We start from the raw sequence: 27661 nt of genomic DNA on the forward strand, positions 1-27661 counted from the left end.
GGCGAAACTAACTTTCACATTGGAAAATCCCAAGAGGAAAACACCCTTCAGAGATCTACAGGCAGAATGAACCCGCCTCCACGCTGTTTAGAGCAGCTGTCTCAGGAACCCTCCCTTCCTCAGAATGTGGGGCGGCAGCTGCCAGGAATCGTCCCCGTTCCTCGTGCAAATGATCTTCCCGCCCTACACTCCCTTCCGAGGGGAAGGTGGCAGCTGTCAGGGCATCCCAGTGGTAATCTCTTCCCGAGTCTTTGCGGAGCGCGGCGGGCGGGCAGCAGCTGAAAGCTGTCAGAGGTGGGGACTCCGTGCTCCCCCTGGACAAGGACAGCAGGCTTGCTGGCTCCGGCGCTGCCGCCTCTCTGGCTCGCATCGGTCCCTCAGGTGCCCTCCTCCGAGTCCAAGAAGACACCTTGGCAACGAGGGGCGCGTTCCCTCCGCGCGCGGAGAGCCTACGGTAACCTAACAACAGGAGCCTAAGAATCGCCGCCTGGGCACCTTCACAGACCAGGGAGTGGGAGGCGGGGGAAGAGTGGGCTCCTGAAAGGAACGGCCGTTTCTGCCCGGGCTAGGGAGGCACCTGGAGCTACCTGCGTGGCGCGGCGCCCGTCCTCACGGGCGGTCCCGGAGCGCGCTCGCGCCCCGCCGCCCAGGGGGCCGCCTCCGCCGCCCCGGGGCCGCCCTCGCTTCCCCGCGCCGCCTCCGCCGCCCCGCCGCCCCGGGGCCGCCCTCGCTTCCCCGCCCCGCCTCCGCCGCCCCGCGCACGCGCACGCCGCGCCCGGCCGCGCTAGGCGCTGTCATGGCGGCGGGGAGCAGCCCCAGCGGGCTCAGGGACGGCCGCGCCGCGGCGGCGGGGCGGGCTGCGGCAGTAGCATCCTCAGCGCCCGCGGCGGCCTCGGCAGCCGCGCCCGCAGCGCCGGCAGCGGCTGTCTCTGCAAAGGCTGAGCGCAGGGGCGGGGCAGGCCGGGAAGCCGTGCAGTTGTGTGCAGCCTCGGACTCCCGGGGAGCGGACTAGGGCAACTCGAGGCTGCGGCCAGGTGCGCCGGCCTCCCTCCGCTCCCGCCTCCGCTCGCCGCGGCCGCGGGGCCGCCCCCGCCTCCGGGCCGCCGCGCCGCGCCCCGCCCCGCCCCGGCGGCGCTCAGGTGCCCGCGAGGTGCGCCACTCCTCCCCCTGGGCCGGGCGCCGGCAGTCCTCGCCGCCCCTTCCCCCGCCCTTTCCTGCCCTGGATCTGCGCCGCCACCTGCGCCTCGCGGGGGGCGCGGACGGGCCCGGACGCCGGGTGAGGGGCCCCTGCCCGCCGCCAGGGCGGCTCTGCGCCCCCCTGTGCTCCCGCGCCCCTTCCCGCCGGCAGCGCTCCGTCCGTGCACCTGTGGGGAGGTGCCCCGCGCCGGAACCCGCCAGGCTGTGGGGGAGGAGGGAGCCTGGCCCCGGGCCTCCGGCTCCTGCCCCGCTCGGAGCCCCGCGCCTCGGGCGGCTGGAAGCGGGGTGCCCGCAGGAACTGACCCGACGGACCGCAGCTACTCCCCTCGCTCCCCGAAAGCCCTGCAGCAAAACCGAGCCCCCGTAACATCGATCTCATCTTCCAATAGGCTTTGGCGTTATTGTCAGCCTCCGGGAGAGAGATTGGACAAACATTCTCCAGAACCGGCAGGGCGACGCCAAGGACTTTCCACGCCGACTGCTCGTGGGGTTGCTCCGCAGCTCGGAAGAGTGACGCTTTCCGTGTTGCGTGGCGGCCGTGTGCCTGTTACTCGCGCGGCCGCTGGGTCCCGGCGGGACTTCGGGCCGTCTTTTCCCGTGAACTCGCCATGGCCAGTGAAGACAGTAATGTCCCATCCCCGCCACCAACAGGTGATGACGGCGGAGGTGGAGGGAAAGGAGAAGAAGCCCCTGCCGAGCGGGGTGCCTTGTCCCTGACGCCAGGACTCCCCATCAGGGGTATCAGAATGAAATTTGCCGTGCTGACGGGCTTGGTTGAAGTTGGAGAAGTATCCAATAGGGATATTGTAGAAACTGTCTTTAACCTGGTAAGTAGATCTCTGTTTTATCAGCGTATCTTCTCAGTGGGTTGGAGAACAAGACCTTAGAACTGAAGCCATGTGCTTCACTCAGGTTGGTGATAGAAACAAAATTCTGCTGACCTAAGTTAACCACTTTCTGATATTTTTCAGCTTAAGGGGACTTATGTAAACTTACACCCTCCAGGTTTTCTGAAAGTGAGCAGATCACTTTGGTGGTAAGAAAATAATTGTTACTGTGGAAGTATTATGGAGGACTCCTGTGGAGGAGTTTTGTTCTATAATTTTTTTTTTCTCCCCTTCGGATGTATATCTAAGTGTGCATTTCTCTTTGACATTTTAAGTAAGTTCTTGTGCCCTTTTTTTGGACTTGAGAAATAATGTAAAGGGTAGTTCTACCTACTCTTTTTTGAGTAAGTTATGTTTTGCCTTAAATTTTGAACAAAAAATTCTTGTTCACAGGGCTGATGAAAGATTAATTTGCTGCAAAGTTAGCATTTATATTTAATTTCTATTAATTTTATTTTTAGACATAAGGAACAAAAGTCAAATTTTGGAATAAAATTTCGGGTTACATCTTTTGAAAATTGAATGGCAGTTTAAAAAGAGGATTGCAGCAGATGTAGTATGATCTTTATTTCTCTTGTGAATTCATGTCTATCAGCAGAGCATGTTTGGTCATTGGAAGTTGCTGGTTATACTACTATGAACTACGAATGTTATTTTTAAAAGGTGGATATGCCATACTTCCCTTTTCCTGTGGTCATAGAAATAGTTTTCATTTCTAATGGGGACTTTTTAGATTTCTTTATTTCAAGCTGTTTCCTGTCAATGTACAATAGATTTGGCTTTGATATTTCCCCTTCTTCCACCTGCTCACCTGTGTTGCAAGGTAATAGAAGGGAACAAGTATGAATGTGCAGTAGTTGAAAAACTGTTTAGCCCCTTTCCCCTTTACCTCTTTTTTTCCAGGTTAGGCTTGTTTTATTCAGGGCAGTTAATTATTTCCTTCACTAGACCTTTACTAATAGACTGGTTACCTGTGATAGAATTTCTAGAATGAGAAAGTAGCTAGATGAAATTCACTTACCTATGGAATATGAAAATTTTGAACAATAGATTATTTCTCTAGTAGTTTGTTGTGTTGGGAGTTTACATGCAAAGACATACACGTATACACTTTAAAGTAGGTATATTGTGGAAATATTGAGATGTACACGAAAATAGAACAGTATATAAGCTCTGGTGTCTGTTATCCAGTTTCAACAGTTAAAAATGTTTTGGGAGTCTTGCGTGTATGTGGACTTTAACAGTTTGTGAATCTGAGAAAGATAAATGGCAAATTGATATATTCCTTTATCTCAAGATAGACTTGAAAACTTTGCTTCTCGATTTTTTTTTTTCTTTTTCTAACCTCATGTTTCTTGGTTGTTAAAAATCTGTGGTAGTGATATAGTCCATCATTAATTGTGTGTGAAACACCACATTCCTCTGACAGAGGAGGATTCCAACTCCTCTGTTTGAATGTCCTCTGTGGAGGTGGATGACCAAACATGAGTAACTTGCATTTTATCATTAAGGAAAATGCAAATTCTGTAGTGATAGTTTATATGCTGCCTAGAGTTCTAGACCTGGGTATGGATTTTAAGGTGATTGGTTAAGTCTTTCATAGCTGTCTGTGGGGCAACAGGTGTCTGGGTGAAAGGAGAGGGGAAAATCTGTTCAGTTACACCTCCTTGTCACCACCATTCTCTTCTCATGTACAGCAGAAAAAGTTGCTGAGAGGATTAGGTTAGTTCTTTTCTTCTGTTCTTCCTTACAAGACTTCATGCTCCTACCCGCTGGGTATTAGGGGTCTTGGCCAGTCTTTTGGAAATCTTGGAAACTGAAAATGTTAGGAATCTGGTTAGCTGGTCCATTTCAATGTTGTTAGGACTGGTACACTTAAATATTTTCTGATTGATAGTTATCAGCCTTTGTGTCTCAGTTCTACTCAAAGAAGGAAGTTGTATTAACTAATAATAGGTGTGATTAAAAAAAAGAGTTACTGCAGTTTAGTACCCGCTAGGCAATAGGCCAGGTGCTTTACAAGTGTTTTTAAATTCTTTACTCATCAAGTCTTTAACACATGGAACTTATTTTATAGATGAGGAAACTGAGAGCCTGACTGGTGAAGCAGATTGGTGATTCTTAGAATGACGACCCTTCTAGGAATACATCTGTTTCTTTAGTTGATGTAGAGTTGTTTGCTTTCCTGAACATATATTTAGAGCATAGGCATAGCTTTCCCCAACCTAAGGACAGAAAAATCATTGGTCGTGCTAAAGGTGAATAGTGAAACTTTGTTCACATTTCATTTCTTCTTCTTCAAATAGCTTTCAAAAAACTGCTTAGAAAAGACCTAAAAAGTAAAAAAAATTTTCAGGTTCAGTCACTTTTTTCAATCAGAATGTAGATGTAGAAGGTTGATGATTAGCTTTTTTTTTTTTTACAGTCAGTATGTTGGATTAAAAATTTTTAAATTGTGAAAAATAGGATGCAGACAACAGAATGTCTAAAATGTATAAGTAATAAGATATAACAATATAAGCCCCATGAAACTTCGATCTAACTTAAAGAATCAGCATGTTGCCAGACTCACTGAATCCTCAATGCACGCACCTCATTTATCCTTCCTTCACTGGAGTTTTTGTTAGTAAGTTTATGTAACTTTTGTAACTTTTTCCTTTTTTTCAGACATTTTATTAAAATAGGTTATATTCTACCCATTCTTTATAATTAATTACATGTTAGTTACTTTAACCCATAAAGTTTGTACTGTTAAAATTAAACAACCTCCCTTCCATGAGAGTTGTCCACAGAGGTGGTAGAGCTATATAACTCTCGAGGTCTTTACAGAGTGTTGTCCCCAACTTTGCTAATGTAGCTTGACCTTACACTATTAAAAATTTCTTTGAAATTTGCCACCCTTTTTTAAATTTCTTTTGCGAATCTTTTGTAGGTAAGTTTTGATTAATAGTACACCTGTGTATTCAAGTGTTTCAAACTTGTGGTTTTACGTTTTTCTTGTCACAATTTAAAAACATTTTTTGTCTCCGTCTGTATACTAAAGTAATTTGTCAAACTTTTGGACCCAGAATAATTAATGTTTTGGCATTTTTCTGGAACCTGCTGCTGAGTTTAAGGCTTCCACCAAGTATTTATAGGTAGTCAATGCTATTGAAGTCAAGAACGATGTTTTCCATGGGCTGGTGACAAATACACATTTTCATGAATTTTTTTTCTTTACAATTAACTGTACCATTTTATTTAAATGTTAAAGCTTCAGGATTTCCTAGGCAGTTCAGTGGTTAGGACTCAGCACTTTCTTGCCATGACTTGGGTTCAATCACTGGTCAGTGAACTAAGGTCCTGCAAACTGTGTGGTGAGTGTGGCCAAAAAAAAAAAATTAAAGCTTAGAAGGTGGAATATAGTTCTTTATTACTCATTATGTGGCATTTGATACAGGTTCTGCAAAATACTAAAGCTGCAAACCCTTGATACATACAGTAGCTGGGCAGATCCTACAGAGGCTTCATTTGTACTGACTCTGTGCGAAGAGTATACTTGTGGGGCAGCTACTGTTCCATTTTAGCTGATTGTTGTCCTGCAGTAACATGAGCCCAGTGATGTGTGACCCTTTTGATTTTTCAAGAAGAACTGGAGATCTAGATTGAAAAACATTTAAAATATAAAATTAAAATATTAAAAAATACTTTGTGGGACACATGAAATTGCAGGCAGTTTCTTTTCAAGCTTTTATCTGAACCTTTATTAGAAAGGTAATTATGCATTGTGTTTCTATTTTGATATGCATATCTAGAATTATTTCCTCCTTAATACCTGAAACCTGAGATAATTTAAGGGTTAAGAGTAATCTATTCTAATAGAAACATGGTTGTTAATGGGCTTCTCCATATTAGTTTGTACTTCATGTTGTAAGAGAAGACTGAAACTGGTTTAAATACAATAAAAAGGATTTATAGGCTCATATATCTGGAGTCTAAAGGTAGGGCAAGTTACATAGTAACAGTAATATTAAAGACCAGTTCCTTTCTGTTGCTCTTCCCCTTTCTGTGATGTCAGCTTTAATCCATTGCTGTTCCCCTCATGCTGGTAGGATGGTTGCCCCTGGTCCTTGGGGCCCTATGTATTCTTGTTCAGGTCGCTTGGGAGAGAGCGCCTCTCCTAACATTCCGAACGAGAGTCCTGATTGGACCACGGAAGCAGTGCCCGTGGCCATTGGAATGTGCTGATTGGCTTAAGCAAACCATGACCAACTGCTTTACCTAAGGATCCAGTCAATTTCCTCTAAAGTATTTGGGCTGTTTGGGGAGGGATGGATACACCAATGAAGATCTGGGTAAAACATTCAAAGTGTGAATGGATGCTGGATAGGCCGTTACTCTTCTTTACAAATGCATAATAATAGAACAGGGTTTCCCTGGTGGCTCAGACCTAAAGAATCTGGTTATATTGCAGGAGACTCAGGTTTGCTCCCTGGGTTGGGAGGATCCCATGGAGAAGGGACTGGCTACCCACTGCAGTGTTCTTGCTGGAGAATTCCATACACAGAGAAGCCAGGCAGGCTGAAGTCCATGGGGTATCAAAGAATGGACCATGACCGAGTGACTGAATAGTAATGTGAAAGATATTTGTGTAAAGAGAAAAAAAAATTGCTATCTTAACCCCTGTTGTGATCTTGAGCAAGTGTTTTTAAACTCTCTGTGCCTTGGTTCCCCCAGCTCTGCAATGGGGAAACTATATTATAGCAAGAATTAAATGAGTAAATATTCAGTCAGTTGTGCTTGACTGTTTGTGACCCCATGAACTGCAGCCCACCAGGCTCCTCTGCCCGTGGGATTTTCCAGGCAAGGATAGGTGGGTGCTTTGCCATTTCCTTCTTCAGGGGATCTTTCCGACCCAGGGATCGAACCTGAATCTCCTGCACTGCAGGTAAATTTCTTTTCTGACTGAGCTGCCAGGGAAGCCCTTAAAACACTTAAAATAGTGTGTGGCACATTAAGTACAATATTTGTAATTTTAAATAGTTAAAATCATCATATTCCAACCTCATCTTACAATTTTGTTTTTGTTTGTATTTAATCATTGTTAGCCTATTGGCTTTGTGGTAAACTGTGTCATTCTTATTTTGGGGTTTATTTAATAGTCATTGTCACTTTTAGAGGTGTGTGTGATTGTGTGCGGGAAGACACAAGTTGCTTCACTTGTGTCTGATTCTTTGCAACCCTATGGACTGTAGCCCACCAGGCCCCTCTGTCCATGGGATTCTTCAGGCAAGAATCCTGGAGTGGGTTGCCATGACCTTCTCCAGGGAAAGCCAGGGATTGAACCCATGTCTATTATGTCTCCTGCATTGGCAGGTGGTTTCTTATTGGCAAGTGGTTTCTTTAGAGGTGACTTGATTTTAAACATCTTTATTGAAGTATAATTTATGTACAATACAGTTCACTTGTTTTAAGCGTATATAGTTCAGTGATTTTTAGTAAGTTTCCAGAGTTCTACAAGCATTACCACAGTCTAATTTTAGAATATTTACATCCTGTGTTCAAGACATTTTATAGTTTTAGCTCTTATATTTAGCCCTATGATCTATTTTGAGTTAATTTTTGTATGATGTAAAAGAAATATAAGATAAGGGTCTAAATTCATCTTTTTATCTCACTGCCATTTGGTGAAACGGCTGTTTTATTTTTTAATAATTTATATTAATCTTATATCCTGCACAAATGTATTTAAAATTTTGTATCTCATGCATTCTTATTAGATGTCCATAGGACATTTAGAAAAACTGGCCAAAAGATACACATTACTAATTTTCAAAAAGTAGAATTCTTTTGTGTGTGATTCAGTTATACATATGCACATATATTTTTGAAATTATTTTCCATTGTATGTTTTTATAAGATGTTCATTGTAGTTCCCTGTGCTGTACGGTAAACCTTTGTTGCATATTTGTTTTTTAAAGTTAGAAATCTTGCATTCTATTCATACTACGTCGAACAAGTGGAATCAAAATGTTGATCCTTTCCCATTAAATTACCTTGGCATCTTTGTCAAAAATCAGTTGATCATAACTGTAAGGATTTATCTGAACTCTTAATTTTTTTCCATTGTTCTAAACGTCAGTTTTTACATTAGTACCGAACCATCTTGATTACTATAGCTTGTAGTAAGTTTTTCAAAAATAGGGCTGTATATCCTTTTTGTTTTTCTTTTCTGAGATTGTTGGCTATTTTAGGTCCTTTGTATTTCCATATGAGTTGTAGGATGAACTCAGTCAATTTCTGTTAAAAAAAAAAGGAATGTATTTTGATTTATTTAGATCTTCGTTTCTTTTGTCAATGTTTTGTATATGAGGAGATGAATTATTTTTGAATATATTATATATATGTGTATATATATATTTTGGTGCTGCTATTGAAATGCTCCTGTAGGCATCTTTGTACATTGAAATTTCCAGCAGAGGAATAAATAGTTTCAAGTATATGAACATTTATATAGGTCATGAGTAGGTATTGTTAGCTTGTCTATTAATGTTGAAAATTAAAAGAGATATGGGTGTACTGGTACATTTTAATAACATATCATTATTTACTAACATATCATTTAATAGCTTATAAGTTATCACTTATATAGTTTAATAACTTACATCATTTCTTAGAAATGATGAAATTTATAACTTAGGCCCCTGCAGATATACAGTCTAGTTTCTGTTTTGAACAGGTCCATTCTGAACTGGGAAATCATTTGGGAACTGAAAAAGTCAGAGTGTCTTTTTGTTGTTTCATAGAAAGGGAAACTGAGTAAGCGTTTTGTTTCTCATACTGACTTAGCTGAACTAATCAAATACATTTAATTTTTATATTATATGTTACCTCTTTTTATATATAGCTTCTTTAAAATATTTGTAATGCTTTTCTGTGTTTGCAAGAAAAATGTCCAGAGGACATTTGGTTTTATAGTACTTATTTTGGATACAGAATGAATTGTTTATCTTTGTACCTCCAGAACTTCTCACAGTGTTTCTTGGTACTTTAAAAGTGTTTGTTAAATTGAAGTGTCTTAATCTCCTCATTAAATAACTTACATTCATTAGGAAGTCTAGTCTCTATTCTTTTCTGCAACAGGTAAAGCCTTAATGCATATTTCTTTTATTGTTGTTGTCAGTCGCTCTGTCGTGTCCGACTCTTTCTGATCCTGTGGACTGCAGCACAGCAGGCTTCCCTGTCCTTCACAGTTTCTCTGAATTTGATCAAACCCATGTCCATTGAATCAGTGATGCCATCCAACCATCTTATCCTGTCGTCCCCTTCTCCTCCTGCCCTCTTTCCCAGCATCAGGGTCTTTTCCAGTGAGTCAGCCCTTCGCATCAGGTGGCCATAGTATTGAAGCTTCAGCTTCAGCAACAGTCCTTCCAATGAATAGTCAGGACTGATTTCCTTTAGGATTGATTTCTTTTATTATTTTCTGACTGTTTCTTATGATGATACTTGTCAAGCAGCTTGCATTTTTCATTATATAATTTTGACTTACCTCAGTATCTGTTTACCCCTAAGAAGAGCAATTTCATTATTTTCAAAAGTGTTATAACTTGCTCTTAAAGTAGTTTTTTCCTTTTACTCTAGTATTATTTCATTAGATCTCACCTAACAGAATGTGTAGTCAGACACCTACCTCTGAGTAAATTTCCAGTGAGTCTTTGGCTTAAAAGCTGTTGGGAAAAGATATGAAATAAAAAACGAAATGGTACAAAGAAAAACACTGCTGAGAGTACACAAATTGTTTTTAATTGACTAATTTCATAAAATACTTGGAGTTTGAGATTTTAAAACTTTTTTTTGATATGTGCAAATCTATTTTGATTCTTCAAAAGATCTAATTGGATTTGTTCCAGAATAATATGTGATTGAGATGTGCTTTGTGAAGCAGAGAATTTCTTGTTGTTGGAGATTTTAGAAGATTGCATGTTGGGGATATTATAGAGTGGATTCTTGCTTTGGTTAAGAGATTAGATACCACGTTATGTGACTATCTTGTGTTATTGCTCTGAGTTTTGTTGTCTCTATCACACCTGGGTTTTTGCGTTTACTTCTTAGACTTCTCTTGACCAGACTAAGTAATTTGTGTTCTATAAAAATTAGTTTTAGAGGAGAGGGCCTGCATTTTCCCTATAGATTCTTACAGAAAGATGAAAAACTGAGGTCTCAGTTAACTGTGTTTTGTTAGAGATAAATCTATTTTGAGAACTGAAAAAGATTTTCTCCCTGCCTAATAAGATCTTTGTTCATGAATAATGACTTTAGTGTAGTACTTTTATTTATAAGCTACACTAAATCTCTTAAAGCTATGGCTTCTGATGCAGTATTTAGCTTTGTTGTTTCTAATGAAAATATTTTTCTCATAAAGTAATATAAATATATTGTCTCAAGTTCTATATATAGTACCTAATTGAATCCAGTCTTTATCATATTTGGTCTTTAATATCTTTAATAAAAATAATCATTACATCTTAGAGCTTATAAATACACACATGTCTATGTAAAACTTTTTGCACAGCACATTTTTTTTTGAAAGCGTGGATTTGATGTTAGTACGTGAAACTTAAGTCAGTCTTGATAGTAATATGATAATTAATCAATTTCGAGTGGGATATCATATCTTTTCTAGAAACAGAGTAGGCACCAGTGAGGTTCTTTGGTATCTAAAATGGAGGAATATTAATTATTAAAGAAAATTATATAAAGATATTAGAAAGTTATTATTGACATTGTCATCAGCCTGTTTTCTTAGATAATACAATTGTGAAATTAATAGATAGCATTTTTTATCACTACTGAAAATCTGACCCAAAGTATAGCTTTCTTCGTGAATTCATTGTTTTAAATCAGGGGGGATTGTCTTTGCAAATCTTCGTCTGTACTTACAGATTTTCAGATACTTAATATTGTGGGAAAAGTGTTTGTACAGTTGACACATAAACAACATGGGTTTGAACTGTGTGGATCCAGTTATATGTGGGCTTTTTTCAATAGTAAATACTCTAATACTTCACGGTCCATGTTGGTTGAATCCAAGGGTGTAAAGGAACCTCATATATGAAGGGCTGACTTCAAGTTATATGTGGATTTTGAACTGCATGGAAGGTCGGCCCCCTCCAATCCTCACATTGTTCAAGGGTCAACTGTAGTTCTTGTAATCATTAAACCAAGCACTATTTGCATTAGAGGAAAGTAGTTCTGTAATTTTTCATGTTTTTCTAAGATTTTTATTGTATTGTGAAGGATTTCTCTTTCTTTTGGAAGAAATTGTATATGAACCAGCATCACTTCCACACTATACCTGCATGTTCTACTGGTTAACAGTCTTGTAGGAGGTGATTCAAAGCGAAGATAGAAGTTATAGCAGAGTGGACTGTGCTATTGTAATACTCACTCTATCCGTGATGAAGCAGAGAGTAAGTAGCTTGCTTACCTCACTGGGCAAGTAATATTGCTGAGATTCAAACTCACGGAATCTACAACCTGAGCTCTAAACAGTAAGCCATATATAGTGTATAATTGCAAAGAACCTTAAATGTGAAATAGTGACTTTCATCTTTCAATAGGCATCTTTCAATCAAGTAATTGAATAGTGTCTGTTTAATCAGATTGTTTCAGTTCAGTTCAGTCGCTCAGTTGTGTCCGACTCTCCGCGACCCCATGAATCATAGCACGCCAGGCCTCCCTGTCCATCACCAACTCCCGGAGTACACTCAAACTCATGTCCACAGAGTCGGTGATGCCATCCAGCCATCTCATTCTCTGTCGTCCCCTTCTCCTCCTGCCCCCAATCCCTCCCAGCATCAGAGTCTTTTCCAGTGAGTCAACTCGTCGCATGAGGTGGCCAAAGTATTGCAGTTTCAGCTTTAGCATCAGTCCCTCCAATGAACATCCAGGATTGATCTTTAGAATGGACTGGTTGGAAAACATGCCTAACATAGTCAAGCTTTAACTTGTGGCATTTAGGGTTTGTTTGTTTTTCCCCTTGAAATCTAAATTATGTATTAGGAAAAGGGAGTTTTTAAGGAATGTGATATTAAAATTGAATGGAATTAATGACATAGTTTGCTTCCCTGGTGGCTCAGATGGGAAGAATCTGCCCACAATGTGGGAGACCTGGGTTTGATCCCTGGGTCGGGAAGATGCCCTGGAGAAGGAAATGGCAACCCACTCCAGTACACTTGCCTGGAAAAATCCCATGAATGGAGGAGCCTGATGGGCTACAGTCCATGGGGTCGCAAAGAATCAGACATGACTGAGTGACTTCATAGTTAGGCACCTTCACGGTGGCTTAGCAGTAAAGAATCCCCCTACAATACAGGAGATGTAGGAGACACAGGTTCAATCCCAGGGTCAGAAAGATCTCCTGGAGAAGGACATGGCAACCCAGTCCAGTATTCTTGCCTGGAAAATCCCATGGATAGAGGAGACTAGTGGGCTACAGTCCATGGTGTCACAAAAGAGTAGGACACGACTCAGCGACTGAACAACAACAATGCAAAATACTGGAGTCTTACTCTCACAGTCCACATTTAGCTAGTTCAGTTCAGCCGCTCAGTCGTGTCCGACTCTTTGTGACGCCATGAATCACAGCACGCCAGGCCTCCCTGACCATCACCAACTCCCGGAGTTCACTCAAACTCATGTCCATCGAGTTGGTGATGCCATCCAGCCATCTCACTCTCTGTAGTCCCCTTCTCCTCCCGCCCCCAATCACTCTGAGCATCAGAGTCTTTTCCAGTGAGTCAACTTGTTGCATGAGGTGGCCAAAGTATTGGAGTTTCAGTTTCACCCTCAGTCCTTCCAATGAACACCCAGGATTGATCTCCTCCAGAATGGACTGGTTGGATCTCCTTGCAGTCCAAGGGACTCTCAAGAGTCTTCTCCAGCACCACAGTTCAAAAGCATCAATTCTTCGGTGATCAACTTTCTTCACAGTCCAACTCTCACATCCATACATGACCACGGGAAAAACCATAGCCTTGACTAGCGGACCTTTGTTGACAAAATGATGTCTCTGCTTTTTAATATGCTATCTAGGTTGGAAAACTCAGCAGTGGCCACAGAACTGGAAAAGGTCAGTCTTCATTCCAATCCCAAAGAAAGGCAATGCCAAAGAATGCTCAAACTACCGTACAGTTGCACTCACCTCACAGGCTAGTGACGTCATGCTCAAAATTCTCCAAGCCAGGCTTCAGCAGTATGTGAACCGTGAACTCCCAGATGTTCAAGCAGGTTTTAGAAAAGGCAGAGGAACCAGAGATCAAATTGCCAACATCCGCTGGATCATATAGAAAGCAAGAGAGTTCCAGAAAAACATCTATTTCTGCTTCATTGACTATGCCAAAGCCTTTGACTCTGTGGATCACAATAAACTCTGGAACATTCTGAAAGAGATGGGAATCCCAGACCACCTGACCTGCCTCTTGAGAAACCTGTATGCAGGTCAGGAAGCAACAGTCAGAACTGGACATGGAACAACAGACTGGTACCAAATAGGAAAAGGAGTACGTCAAGGCTGTATATTGTCACCTTGCTTATTTAACTTCTATGCAGAGTACATCATGAGGAACGCTGGGCTGGAAGAAGCACAAGCTGGAATCAAGATTGCTGGGAGAAATATCAATAACCTCAGATATGCAGGTGACACCACTCTTATGACAGAAAGTGAAGAGGAACTCAAAAGCCTCTTGATGAAAGTGAAAGAGGAGAGTGAAAAGGTTGGCTTGAAGCTCAACATTCAGAAAACAAAGATCATGGCATCTGGTCCCATCACTTCATGGGAAATAGATGGGGTAACAGTGGAAACAGTGTCAGACTTTATTTTTCTGGGCTCCAAAATCACTGCAGATGCTGATTGCAGCCATGAAATTAAAAGACGCTTACTCCTTGGAAGTAAAGTTATGACCAAACTAGATAGTATATTAAAAAGCAGAGACATTTAGCTAGTTAAGCCTGGGCAAATTGAAATGACCTTGAATAGTGATCTATAAATAAGTGAAGTTTTTAATCATCTTTTTTGTCTTTTATATACTGACCACATTGATCACGTAATAGGAAGTTCATTTCAGTTCAGTTGCTCAGTCGTGTCTGACGCTTTGTGACCCCATAGACTGCATCTCGCCAGGCTTCCCTGTACATCGCCAACTCCCGGAGTTTAGTCAAACTCATGTCCATCGAGTCTTGATGCCATTCAACGATCTCATCCTCTGTCGTCCCCTTCTCCTCCTGCCTTCTATCTTTCCCAGCATCAGGGTCTTTACCAGAGAGTCAGTTCTTCGCATGAGGTGGCCCAAGTATTGGAGTTTCAGCTTCAGCATCAGTCCTTCCAGTGAATATTCAGACTTGATTTCCTTTAGGATGGACTGGTTGGATCTCCTTGCAGTCCAAGGGACTCTCAAGAGTCTTCTCCAACACTGCAGTTCAAAAGCATCAATTCTTCGCTGCTCAGCTTTCTTTGTAGTCTGACTCTCAGATCTATAGATGAATACTGGAAAAACCACAGCTTTGACTAGACGAACCTTTGTTGGCAAAGTAATGTCTCTGTTTTTTAATATGCTGTCTAGGTTGGTCATAGCTTTTCTTCCAAGGAGCAAGCATCTTTTAATTTCATGGCTGCAGTCACCATCTGCAGTGATTTTGGAGTCCCCCAAAATAAAGCCTGTCACTGTTTCCATTGTTTCCACATCTATTTGCCATGAAGTGGTGGGACCAGATGCCATGATCTTAGTTTTCGGAATGTTGAGTTTTAAGCCAGCTTTTTCACTCTCCTCTTTCACCTTCATCAAGAGGCTGTTTAGTCCTTCTTCACTTTCTGCTGTAATTATGGTGTCATGTGTATATCTGAGGTTATTGATATTTCTCCTGGCAGTCTTGATTCCAGCTTGTGCTTCATCCAGCCTGGCATTTTGCATGATGTACTCTGCATATAAGTTAAATAAGCAGGGTGACAGTATGCAGCCTTGATGTACTCCTTTCCTGATTTGGAATCTGTCCATTGTTTCATGTCCAGTTCTAACTGTTGCTTCCTGACCTGCATACAGGTTTCTCAGGAGGCAGGTCAGGTGGTCTGGTATTCCCAACTCTTTCAGAATTTTCCTCAGTTTATTGTGATCCACACAGTCAGAGGCTTTGGCGTAGTCAACAAAGCAGAAGTAGATGTTTTTCTGGAACTCTCTTGCTTTTTCCATGATTCAAAGGATGTTGGCAATTTGATCTCTGGTTTCTTTGCCTTTTCTAATCCAGCTTGAATATCTGGAAGATCTCGGTTCACGTACTGTTGAAGCCTGGTTTGGAGACTTTTGAGCATTTCTTTGCTAGTGTGTGAGATGAGTGCAATTGTGCAGTAGTTTGAGCATTCTTTGGCATTGCCTTTCTTTGGGATTGAAATGAAAACTGACCTTTTCCAGCCCTGTAGCCACTGCTGAGTTTTCCAAATTTGCTAGCATATTGAGTGCAGCACTTTCACAGCATCATTTTTGAGGATTTGAAATAGCTCAACTGGAATTCCATCATCTCCACTAGCTTTGTTTGTAGTGATGCTTCCTAAGGCTCACTTGACTTCGCATTCCATGATGTCTGGCTCTAGGTGAGTGATCACACCATCGTGGTTATCTGGGTCAGGAAGATCTTTTTTGTACAGTTCTTCCGTGTATTCTTGCCACCTCTTCTTAATATCTCTGCTTCTTTTAGGTCCCTGCCATTTCTGTCCTTTATTGTGCCCGTATTTGCAAGGATGATGCTTTTATTAATCAGTTAGGTGTGTGTGTGTGCTTACTCCATGTGCTCTGTTGTATCTGACTATTTGTGTCTCCATGGATGAAGGCTGTCAGGCTCCTCTCTCCATGGAATTTTCCAGGCAACAGTACTGGAGTGGGTTGCCATTTCCTACTCCAGGGGATCTTCCAGACTGAGGGATTGAATCCCCCTTTCTGGAGTCTCCTGTGTTGCCTGGGGATTTTTTTTTTTTTGACCACTGTGCCACCTGGAAAGCCCTATATTCGGTTACAGGAGAGAATACCGATTATTGTCTTTCCTATTGTGGAGATGTATTAATGGTCCTCTAGTATTCAAATAATCTTTACTGGAAGTTGATTTGCTTCCATGGTATATTTACTGAATAAAGTAACCAAATTTAGACGGCAGGTTATTCTCTTTTTTTCCCCCACAGATTAGTGTGTGAAAATAACTAGAGTTTAGATTTAAATTTTCAAGTAGGATATCAAAGTCAAAGAATCAGCTTGAATAAGATTTTTTGTGAAACATTTTTACATATTGCTATTTTGATTAACTTATGATTTCATAATATGACACTACTCTTGTGAAACAAGTAAATACCTATTTCCAGTGGGACTGATCCATTCATTCATTCAGTGAATATTTATAGGGCAGAAATAGTGTGCCAGGTATGGTATTGGGAATAGAAAATGAACAAGACAAATATAGACCTTATCTTTATGGAGCTTAAAGTGTAAGTTCTTTATGCTTTAAGTACCCCATTTCTTCAAATGTTCTTATAGCCTTCAATTCATTTAGATTTATTTTCTGATATTTCACAAATACAGCCTGCTCTTATTCCTGTGTTTTGATGTTCTGAGAACGTTAATTATCTGTGTGATTTTTATATATTAACCACATTGATCACATTGATAGGAGAGGATGATGTTGTCTGTTCTATATTTTTCACAAGGAGTTCTTTTATTTTACCTGTCTAAGCCATCTAGGAGGATAATCTAATGCCAGTAGGCAAGTGAAATACAATGTGATATTTGCTTCTTTTACTGTATTATCACCTTATCTGGAATGAAGTGTCATGTGGATGAATTATTAATATACTTTTGTTTTACCAATACATTTCTGTTTTGATATTTTCCACTAGAACTAAGTTTGAAATGTTTTTTCAAATTTTTTCTGTTTGAACAGAGTTTATTGACTGTTATTTGAACTTTAATAACCTTGCGTCATTAATATGAATACTTGTCTTTGGGATCCTGGGTATTTCTATAATCCTTTCCCTCTTCTGCATCTCTGGTACCACTGCCCTAGTCCAGGTACTTATCATTTTTTGCCTGTATAGTTACAAAAATTGTCTGTTCCTGTTTCTCTGTTGTTTTCTCCTTTCAGAAACTCTCCACAACTGCTGGTGTGTTCATCTAGAGGGCAAATCTGACCATTTGGTTTCCCTTCCAAAATCATTCGGTGGTTTTTTCATTCTCTTTCGGACACAGGTTGTTTGAACCTGAATCCTGTATACCCTCTTATACTGTGTGACTATTAATTTAGGTTGGTAAAGTCGTAGAAAATGGCCAGTTAATCAAATTTCTCAAGAATTGTGTTTATTGAAAAACTAGTTTATGATAATCAGAAGCATTGAAAAGAATGATAAGCTTTGAGAAAATGAATTATCTTAAAACTTTATCCTTGATTTAACAGTGCATACTTCATTTGACTTTGATCATTAGTTTCCTTGTGTGTCAAATGGTGTATATATCCACCAATCATTTTTCTTTCTATTCCTTCTCATAACCAGGAGATAGATGAAATGACCAGTTCTTTAATATTTAGGGAATCATACATCTAATTTGTGATTAATTAATATTATTCTTAATTTGTATTGTGCTTTGTTCATGGTTTTTTAAGATAGTACCTTACTCTGAGGGTAGTAGTATGAAAGAAAAGAAAAATAGTAATTTTTTACTTGTTAGTATCTTGAAAAGATTTGGAAAAAGTTTAGCATTAAATCAAATATTTAAAATGAAAAATTTTGGCATGTGTTTGGGAGTTTCATTTATTCTAAATTCTCATTACTATGGAATGTAATGTTGACTTATGAAATTTTTGAATACTTAGAGGATGTCCTAATTATTAATTTTTATTAATACCTGAGTTTGAAAAGTCTGCTACTTTGAAATGACAATTTTAATAGTCGTTTTTTTTTTTCTCTGTTGATCCTAAGTGTCTCTGATACTTATCTTTTGAATCACTTGGGGATTCTTTTCTATTTTCCTTCTTCTCTACCTTACTCACACCAGACTTAGATTTCTTTTCTTTTTTTTTTACCACTGAGACTGCTTAAGAGTCTTCCCACTTCATAGAAAAACAGTGTTTTCTTATTCCTTTCTGAACTTAGGTGGAGTTTTATGGAGCTTTGCTCTGGCTGCTATATGTGATGCTAAAATGGGAAAGACAGAATGACTATTTCCATTATCTACATCTATGAGATAATAGCTAGTATTTATTGAGTGGGTTTGAGATCTACTAAGTAGTACTTAGTAGATTCTACTATTCTAGTAGAATAGTTTAGTCCATTATGTTTAGTCCTGTTTAGTCCATTCTGGTCCCTTTCCTATTGTTTTTCTGTCTGCCTAGAATGATCTCCTTTCAGTTATCTAATTATATATATCAACAAACAATATATTATGTAAATATATAATTTTTGTATATTGAACTTGTATTTTTTTTATATTCATTTTTTGATAGTTTCTTTTCCTTAGTCATATGTCTTATATCTTTATTTTCTTAGACATTAATATTTTAGTACTGTATATCTAATCATTTTTATTTTTTTCAGTGTTTGGAATTGTTTCTTCATTATTTAAAAAAAGCAACAAGTGCCTGTTTTATGGATGTTTTCCTGTGTGTATTGTTTTGTGGATGTTGACCTGTGTGTATGTTTTATGGATGTTTACCTGTGTGTATTGTTTTGTGGATGTTCACCTGTGTGTATGTTTTGTGGATGTTCACCTGTGTGTATTGTTTTGTGGATGTTCACCTGTGTGTATTGTTTTGTGGATGTTCACCTGTGTGTATTGTTTTGTGGATGTTCACCTGTGTGTATTGTTTTGTGGATGTTCACCTGTGTGTATTGTTTTGTGGATGTTCACCTGTGTGTATTGTTTTGTGGATGTTCACCTGTGTGTGTATTGTTTTGTGGATGTTCACCTGTGTGTATTGTTTTGTGGATGTTCACCTGTGTGTATTGTTTTGTGGATGTTCACCTGTGTGTATGTTTTGTGGATGTTCACCTGTGTGTATGTTTTGTGGATGTTCACCTGTGTGTATGTTTTGTGGATGTTCACCTGTGTGTATTGTTTTGTGGATGTTCACCTGTGTGTATTGTTTTGTGGATGTTCACCTGTGTGTATTGTTTTGTGGATGTTTACCTGTGTGTATTGTTTTGTGGATGTTTACCTGTGTGTATTGTTTTGTGGATGTTTACTTGTGTGTATTGTTTTGTGGATGTATACCTGTGTGTAGTTTGAGGTAGGTTCACAGTGCGCTCCTCCTGGTAGCGTTGGTGTTTGCTTCTGTCATGCTCCGGTGTCTTCAGCTCCGAATATCTTGAAACTAAGTTTAATAGTGTGAGTTTTGTTAGATCTCACAGGTTGTATGAGTTTGGAGTGAGAGCAGGGAGACCTCTTTTTTTTCCTTCTACCCACCGTTCCTGGGATGAGTTGACAGTGTTGCTGTTCAGATTCCCCGTCTTGTTTAGGCCCCAAGCTCTTTGTCCTTCTCCCTCTTAGCAGTCCCTTTAGACCCAGTTTCTCAACCACTAGAGATTGGTGGGTACTCCCAGGGTAGATACTGGCCTCAGGGCTCAATGAGACTTAGTTGTTTTTTCCCTCCAGATATTTTCCTTGGTTCCTTTCTAGCTCAGCCATTCATGAAAAAAAAAAAAAAATTTTTTTTTTTTTTGTTTACCATTTCAGCATTTTAAGGAATTCTGAATGAGTGTGTTTCTGGACATCTAAGTCTTCTGTATTGCCAGAAATGGGTCTCATTTCCTCTCCCCGTCATTCCCTTAAGGTCTCTGTTTAGACGTTATTCTATTAGAGCTCCTTTACCTGCTACCAGTTGGGTGCCCTCATCGTCACTCCCTCTGCTGTATCCTGCTTTATCTTTATAGCATTTATCTCCATTGGATATTTGTTTATTTTGTGTTTGCTTATATTAGAAAATAAGCTCCATTTGTAAGTTTACCACGTTATCGTCATTGCTTAAAATAGTGCCTGATACATATTTGGTTCTTAGTATTAATAAACAGGGGCTTTGCTGGTGGCTCAGGTGGTAAAGAATCTGCTTGCAATGCAGGAGTCTGGGGTTTGATCCCTGGGTCAGGAAGCTCCTTTGGAGATGGAAATGGCAACCTGCTCCAGTGTTCTTGCCTAGAGAATTCCATGGAATAAGTGTTCTTAATGCTTTAAGTGGATTTTCTCTTTTAATCCTCATTGTAACTCTGTGAGGTAGGTGATATTATCATCTCTATTTTAAAGATGTGAGGATTCATGTCAATGTATGGCAAAACCAACCAATATAATATTGTAAAATAATTAGCCTCCAATAAAAAATAAAGAAAAAAAAACAAAAAATAAAGATGTGAGGAGTCTTAGGTTTGCAGAGTTAAGTAAGTTTTCCAAGGTCACACAGTAAATAGCAGAGGAAGTCGAAGTTGAACCCAGGCAGTTTAGCTTCAGATTAACCTGTTCTGACCACTGTTCTTTGGTGGTGGTAGTGATGTTGCTTCTTTAGCTGGTTTGTATGACACTGGTATAATTCTAGAGTTCAGCTCTACTTTGTATCCCATTGTTTCTTTGGGAAAATGCATTCTGGATTTCAAATAATTGATATTTAGATAGAAGTTTGGACCCTAATAGGTAACTTGGGAAGCTTGTGCAGTGCAGTGGTCTCCCCTTACTTTAAGGATTACTTTCTAAGACCCCAGTGGATACCTGAAACTAGATAGTACCAAATCCTGTATACATTTTTTTTTTCTACACATGCATACCTGTGATATGCTTTAATTTATAAATTAGACACAGTAGGAGATCATCAGCAGTAACATAATAAAATAGAGCAATTATAACAATGTACTGTAATCAATGTTATGTGAATGTTGTTCTCTCTTTTCCTCTCAAAATATCTTGTTACAGGCAGATCTCGTTCTGGTGCACTTCATAGGTACTGAATTTTTTAGAAACTGAAGGTTTGTGGCAACCTATTGAGCAAGTCTGTCACTGGCATTTTTCAAATAGCATTTGCTCTGTTCATGTCTTTGTGTCATATTTTGGTAATTTTCACAATATTGCAAACTTTTTCATCATTTTTATGTGATCTGTGATCTTTTATGTTACTACTGAAGTTGTTTTGGCATGTTTTAGCAATCAAGTATTTTAAAATTAAGGTGTGTTCATTTCTTTTTTTTAGACATAATGCTGTTGCGCATTTAACAAACTGTGGTATATTGTAAACATAACTTTTAATGGACGGAAGCGCCTGGTGGGCTACAGTTGCAGAGTGAGATGTGACTGAGGGGGTTGCAGAGAATCAGACACGACTGAGCGACTGGACAGCAACAGAAACAAAACTTCTCTGTCTGCAGAAACCAAAAATTTCCTGTGACTCACTTCATTGAAATTTTCACTTTATTGTGGTGGTCTGGAACTGAATCTACACTATCTCCCAGTTTTGCTTGTACAAGTTTAAAGCCTTTTCCATCTTAACGAAACACTAATAATGTACTGTGTGGTCATAACTTCTGCAGTTTGAGGTTTGATTGCAACACAAGCATAGCTTTTTCTTCCTTCTTTGCACTTTCATGGATAGAAGATTCGTTCTTACCGTAGGTTTTAGCAACCTCAGCATATGATTTTTTTCTTTCCTTATTAAGTTGAGGATTTTCAACTTTTTGCTAAAATAAGCGCTTTATGGCTTCTCTTTGGAATATCCAAATTGCCGGGATCACTACTCTTGCACTTTGGGCCATTATGAAGTGAAATAAAGGTCACTTAAACCCAAGCACAGTTAAATTGACAGTTGACCTGGTAACCTTGATGGCTGCTAAGAGTCTAAGTGGTGGGACATGCTGGACAAAGAAATGATGCATGTCCTGGGTGGGATGGAGTGAGAGGGCTTGAGATTTCATCACTCTATTCAGAATGGTATGTAACTTATGAGTTGTTTATTTCTGGAATTTTCCATTTAATATTTTTGGACCGGGGTTGACCTAAGGTAACTGAAACTGTGGAAAGTGAAACCGTGGAAAAAGGGGAACTTCTATATTTAAATCTGATAAGATTTTCTTTTTCTAATTTCATTTCTTTTAATTAAAACAATTTTTTTTTTAGTTTTTAAATAATTGTCAGTCTGCTGTCTCCTAAGTCATTGTGAAGATTCTGGTGAGGTTATTCTGTGTTGCCTTTATTTCCTACAGTTATTTTATAAAGTTGTTAAACATGTAAATTATAATAATCAATTTTATTTAGAGAAGGCATGCAAGTAAACTAATTAGTAGATAGGAAAACAGAAGCCTGATGATTCCCTCCTGTGATTATCAAACAAACCTGTATTTCCTTTTGCAGTCCTCATTTTAATGCTGTCATTTTCACTTTACCAGAAACTTGACCTTAACCTTGACTTTCCTTCCTTCATCGGTCTGACATCAAATACCTCTTAATTCCAAGTTCGGGTGTGTCTTGCTAGGATTATCGTGAAGGCTTTCAAAACTGTCCTTTCCCTCTGCCGTGCCATTCCACAGCGTGGTCTGTGAGGCCCCGCTCCTCCTCCACTCTCTTTCCTCTTTCCTCAGGTTCGCTCGTATGCCATTCTCAAGCCGCGCTGAACTGTGTCTTCTCCCTCTGATAGGTCTTTACAGCCTCTGTGCTGCTTTTTCAGCTCTCGCTCCACTTCGTCTTTTCTTCCTTCTCTGCCTGTCATGCCATGCTTGTACCTTAAGACATAACTTAGATACCATCTTTCTAAGAATCTCTGCCCAGCTCTGAGACACTGTTCTCCTTCCATTCCACCACAGAATTTTTTTTGTAACTTACAGCGTTTACTTAATTCCATTATATGTTTACATAGTTCTGCCACTAGACCATGAGCTTGAAGGCAGAGATTATAACCTTAATTACCTTCTTTTTTAGTCACGTGCTGTGATTCATGGGGTCGCGGAGAGTCGGACACGACTGAGCGACTGAACTGAACTGATTAAGATATATATATAATACAGTTTGTTGCTTTTAGATGTAGAGTTTGATGTATGTTATTCTGTAACCATCGTCATAGTTGAGATTATTTCTGTCTCCCGAGAAAGGTCTCTTATGCCCCTGACTACAGCAGGTCGTTCTGCCCATTCTCAGTCCAGCAAACACTGACCTAATTTCTGTCCCTGTCATTTTGTCTTTTCCAGAGTGTCAAATTAAAGTCATGCAGTAGGTAGCCTTTTGTGACAACTTTTCATGCTTGTTGTTTAGTCGCTAAGTTGTGTCCGACTTTGTGATGCCGTGGAGCACAGCCCACGAGGCTCCTCTGTCCATGGAATTCTCCAGGCAAGAATACAGAAGTTGGTTGCCATTTTCTTCTCCAGAAGATCTTCCCAACCCAGGGACTGAATCCCCATCTCCTGCATTGGCGGGCAGATTTCTTTACCGCTTAGCCTCCAGGGAAGCCCTCTCATACTTAGCGAATGGCATTTGAGGCTTTCATGTTTTTGCGTGTGTCAGTCGTTTGTACCTTCTTACTGCTGAGTTGTATTCATTTGTATGGATGCGCCACAGTTTGTTTTGTGGGGTTACCACGTGGTTTCCATTGGCCATTAGGACTAAAGCTGCCTCCAAACATTTATTTTTTTCAAACATTTTTGTATAAGACTGTGTGGACTTCTTTTCCTTTTTCCTGGATAAGTAACTAAGAGTACACTTGCTGGCTCATAGAATAAATGCATTATAAATTTATAAGAAATTGCCAAACGGTTTTCCAAAGCAGCTGTACTATTTTGCCTTCTTATCAGTAATGTTGAGTTTTAGTTTTCCATTCTTGACAACACTTGGTTTTGTCATTGTTTTTAATTTTAGTCATTCTGATAAGTTTGTTGTGATGTTTTGTTGTGGTTCATTTTTTAAAACTTGTAATATTTAATAGCATAGCTTCTGGCATATTCAAGATGGGATAACAATATTTTCTTTGATCAGGCAAATGCCTTACAGTTTATGCTACTGTCCATCTTAAGCTGCATCACTGTAAGCCAAATCATTTTTAAGATAATGTGATTTGAATTCAGTTCACTTCAGTCGCTCAGTCATGTCAACTCTTTGCGACTCCTTGGACTGCAGCACACCAGGCTTCCCTGTCTGTCAACAACTCCCGGAGCTTGCTCAAACTCCTGTCCATCGAGTCTGTGATGCCATCCAATCATCTCATCCTCTGCCCTCCCCTTCTCCTCCTGCCTTCAGTCTTTCCCAGCGTCAGGGTCGTTTTCAGTGAGTCAGCTCTTCACATCAGATGGCCAGAGTATTGGAGCTTCAACTTCAGTCCTTACAATGAATATTCAGGACTGATCTCCTTTAGGATTGACTGGCTTGATATCCTTGCAGTCCAAGGGACTCTCAAGGGTCTTCTCCAACACCACAGTTCAAAAGCATCAATTCTTCGGCGCTCAGCTTTCTTTATAGTCCACCTCTCACATCCATATGTGACACCTGGAAAAATCAGACCTTTGTTGGCAAAATAATGTCTCTGCTTTTTAATGTGCTGCCTAGGTTGGTCATAGCTATCCTTCCAGGGAGCAAGGGTCTTTTAATTTCATGGCTGCAGTCACCATCTGCACTGATTTTGGAGCCCAAAAAATAAAGTCTGTCACTGTTTCCATGTTTCCGCATCTATTTGGCATGAAGTGATGGGGCCGGTTGCCATGATCTTAGTTTTTTGAATGATGAATTTTAAGCCAACTTTTTCACTCTCCTCTTTCATGTTCATCAAGAGGGTCTTCAGTTCCTCTTCACTTGCTACCTTAAGGGTGGTGTCATCTGTGTATCTGAGGTTACTGATAGTTCTTCTGGCAATCTTGATTCCAGGTTGTGCTTCATCCACCTCAGTATTTCATGTGATGTACTCTGCATAGAAGTTAAATAAGCAGGGGAACAATATACAGCCTTGATCTACTCCTTTCCCAGTTTGTAACTAGTCTGTAATTTGAATTAAGATATAAGAATAAGAATCATACTTCAACTATTTCTGTGGTTGAAATTGTTCTCTACCAGTTTTAACATATGTAATGAAAAATAATTAAAAATCACCAAAATTTATTGGTAATACTGTTTACTCAACTCTTGTGGGATGTGAATTTAGTCAATTACTTAAAATAGACTGATTTTTCCCTTCCACCTCTATCCTTGAGATGATTGCTTTTTGATTTCTCATTTCTGTTTGCTGACAAGTTCTCTCCTTTTTTTTTTTAAGATTTTATTTATTTTTTTTTTTTTTGATGTGGACGATTTTTAAAGTCTTTTGTTGAATTTGTTAGAATATTTTGTTTTTTGGCTGCAAGGTGTGTGGGATCTTAACTCCCAAGCAGGGATCAGACCTGTGCCTGCTGCACTGGAAGGGAAGTCCTAAACACCGAACCACCAGGGAGGTCCCTCTCCCCTTCTTTCTTTTTTTTAAACTTTTTATAGCTGACTAACAATATTGCAATAGTTTCAGGTGAACAGAGAGGTGACCCAGTCACACATAATACATGTATCCATTCTCTCCCACCTCTCCCCTTCTTAATTACCTTTAATGTATTGCTTGGTTTTGAACTAGAGGCAACAGCAACAACAGAGGCATGCTTAAGAGAGATTGCAGGTGCAATTCAAGACTGTCATAGTAAACTGAGTCGCAGAGACTTTTTGGTTTCCCAGTACATAAGAAAGTTATATTTATATTGTCGTCTGTTAGGTGTGCGTATGATTATGCCTAACGTTAAAATGTACATACTTTAATTTAAAAATGCTTTATTGCTAAACCATGCCCAAACAATTACAATAGTAGCACCAAAGATCACTGATCACAGATCACGGTAGTAAATATGATGATGATGAGATACCTAGAGGAGTCTCTGACCCTAGCAGAGTGTTGGTTCTTCTCTGGCTGTGCCCCACAGTGTGTGGGATCTTAGTTCTCTGACCAGGGATCTGGCCCGTGTGCCCTGCAGTGGCAGCACGGAGTCCCAGCCATCGGACCACCGGGGAATTTTCCTGAGAAGAGTTTTCTGAACTTTGACTTGGGTGAATGGCTGCCGTGAGGGTGATTCCTGCTGGGCACTAGCAATGGCAGAAGCATCAAACAGGACAGCTCCATTTTGGAAATGGCACCCAGAAGCAGAGATTGAGGAGCAGTTATTTGGAAGGAGTTTAAGTTCCTGAGTGATCATGAAGAGCAGATTTGCACTGCTAACTTTACCTTTTGCATTGTTAGAGGCAAGAGAAATAAACTTTTTTGTTCATTAGACCATTGCAAAAAAGAAAAAAAAAAAGGTAATAATAAAGAAATTTTCAATATTGTGAGAATTTACCAAAATGTGGCACAGAGACATGAGCAAACATTGTTGGGAAAATGGCGTGGATAGGCTTGCTTGATGCAGTTCAGTTCAGTCGCTCAGTTGTTTCCAACTCTTTGTGACCCCTTGGACTGCAGCATGCCAGGCCTCCCTGTCCATCACCATCTCCTGGAGCTTGCTCAAACTCATATCCATCCAGTCGGTGATGGCATCCAACCATTTCATCCTCTGTCCTTTCTTTCTCCTCCTGCCTTCAATCTTTCCCATCATCAGGGTCTTTTCCAGTGAGGCAATTCTTCACATCAGGTGGCCAAAGTATTGGAGTTTCAGCTTCAAAATCATCCTTCCAATGAATATTCAGGACTGATCTCCTTTAGGATTGACTGATTGGATCTCCTGGCAGTCCAAGGGACTCTCAAGAGTCTTCTCCAACACCACAGTTCAAAAGCATCAATTCTTTGGCACTCAGCTTTTTTTATAGTCCAACTCTCACATCCATACATGACTACTGGAAAAAGCATAGTTTTGACTAGATGGACCTTTGTCAGTAATATCTCTGCTTTTTAATAAGCTGTCTAGGTTGGTCATAGCTTTTCTTCCAAGGAGCAGAAGTCTTAATTCATGGCTACAGTCACCATCTGCAGTGATTTTGGAGCTTGCAAGGTTGTCATAAATCTTCGATTCATAAAAGATTCAGCATCTACACAGCTCAGTGAAGTGCATGCAGGAACGTAAGATATGCCTGTATTTGCATTTCTTAGCATGTTCAGTTCAGTTGCTCAGTCGTGTCTGACTCTTTGTAATCCCATGAATCACAGCACGCCAGGCCTCCCTGTCCATCACCAACTCCCGGAGTTCACTCAAACTCAGCGTCCATCGAGTCGGTGATGCCATCCAGCCATCTCATTCTTTGTCGTCCCCTTCTCCTCCTGCCCCCAATCCCTCCCAGCATCAGAGTCTTTTTCCAGTGAGCCAACTCTTCGCATGAGGTGGCCAAAGTATTGCAGTTTCAGCTTTAGCATCAGTCCTTCCAGTGAACACCCAGGACTGATCTCCTTTAGAATGGACTGGTTGGATCTCCTTGCAGTATAAGGGACTCTCAAGAGTCTTCTCCAGCACCACAGTTCAAAAGCATCAATTCTTTGGTGCTCAGCTTTCTTCCCAGTCCAACTCTCACATCCATACATGACCACGGGAAACACCATAGCCTTGACTAGACGGACCTTGG

General features: G+C 40.3%; 1 protein-coding gene across 3 annotated transcripts in view; it reads left to right on the top strand.

The window, feature by feature from the left end:
• The first annotated feature begins 849 nt into the window (after positions 1-849).
• LRBA (LPS responsive beige-like anchor protein) overlaps positions 850-27661 on the top strand; it is a 777374-nt gene continuing 750562 nt past the window's right edge. Inside the window, exons 1-2 of one of the 3 annotated variants that reach the window (XM_055405330.2) lie at positions 850-1034; positions 1587-2024. In XM_055405330.2, the coding sequence (XP_055261305.2) occupies positions 1806-2024 (219 nt within the window). In that variant the 5' untranslated portion in view covers positions 850-1034; positions 1587-1805. Of the gene's footprint in view, positions 1035-1198; positions 1277-1586; positions 2025-27661 lie in introns of those variants that run through there. The other 2 variants (XM_055405331.2, XM_088827977.1) reach the window with 2 other exon arrangements.

The sequence above is a fragment of the Moschus berezovskii genome, chromosome 19, assembly GCF_049115385.1.
Source record: "Moschus berezovskii isolate FMDL1 chromosome 19, NW_MosBer_1.0, whole genome shotgun sequence".
Taxonomy (NCBI): domain Eukaryota; kingdom Metazoa; phylum Chordata; class Mammalia; order Artiodactyla; family Moschidae; genus Moschus; species Moschus berezovskii.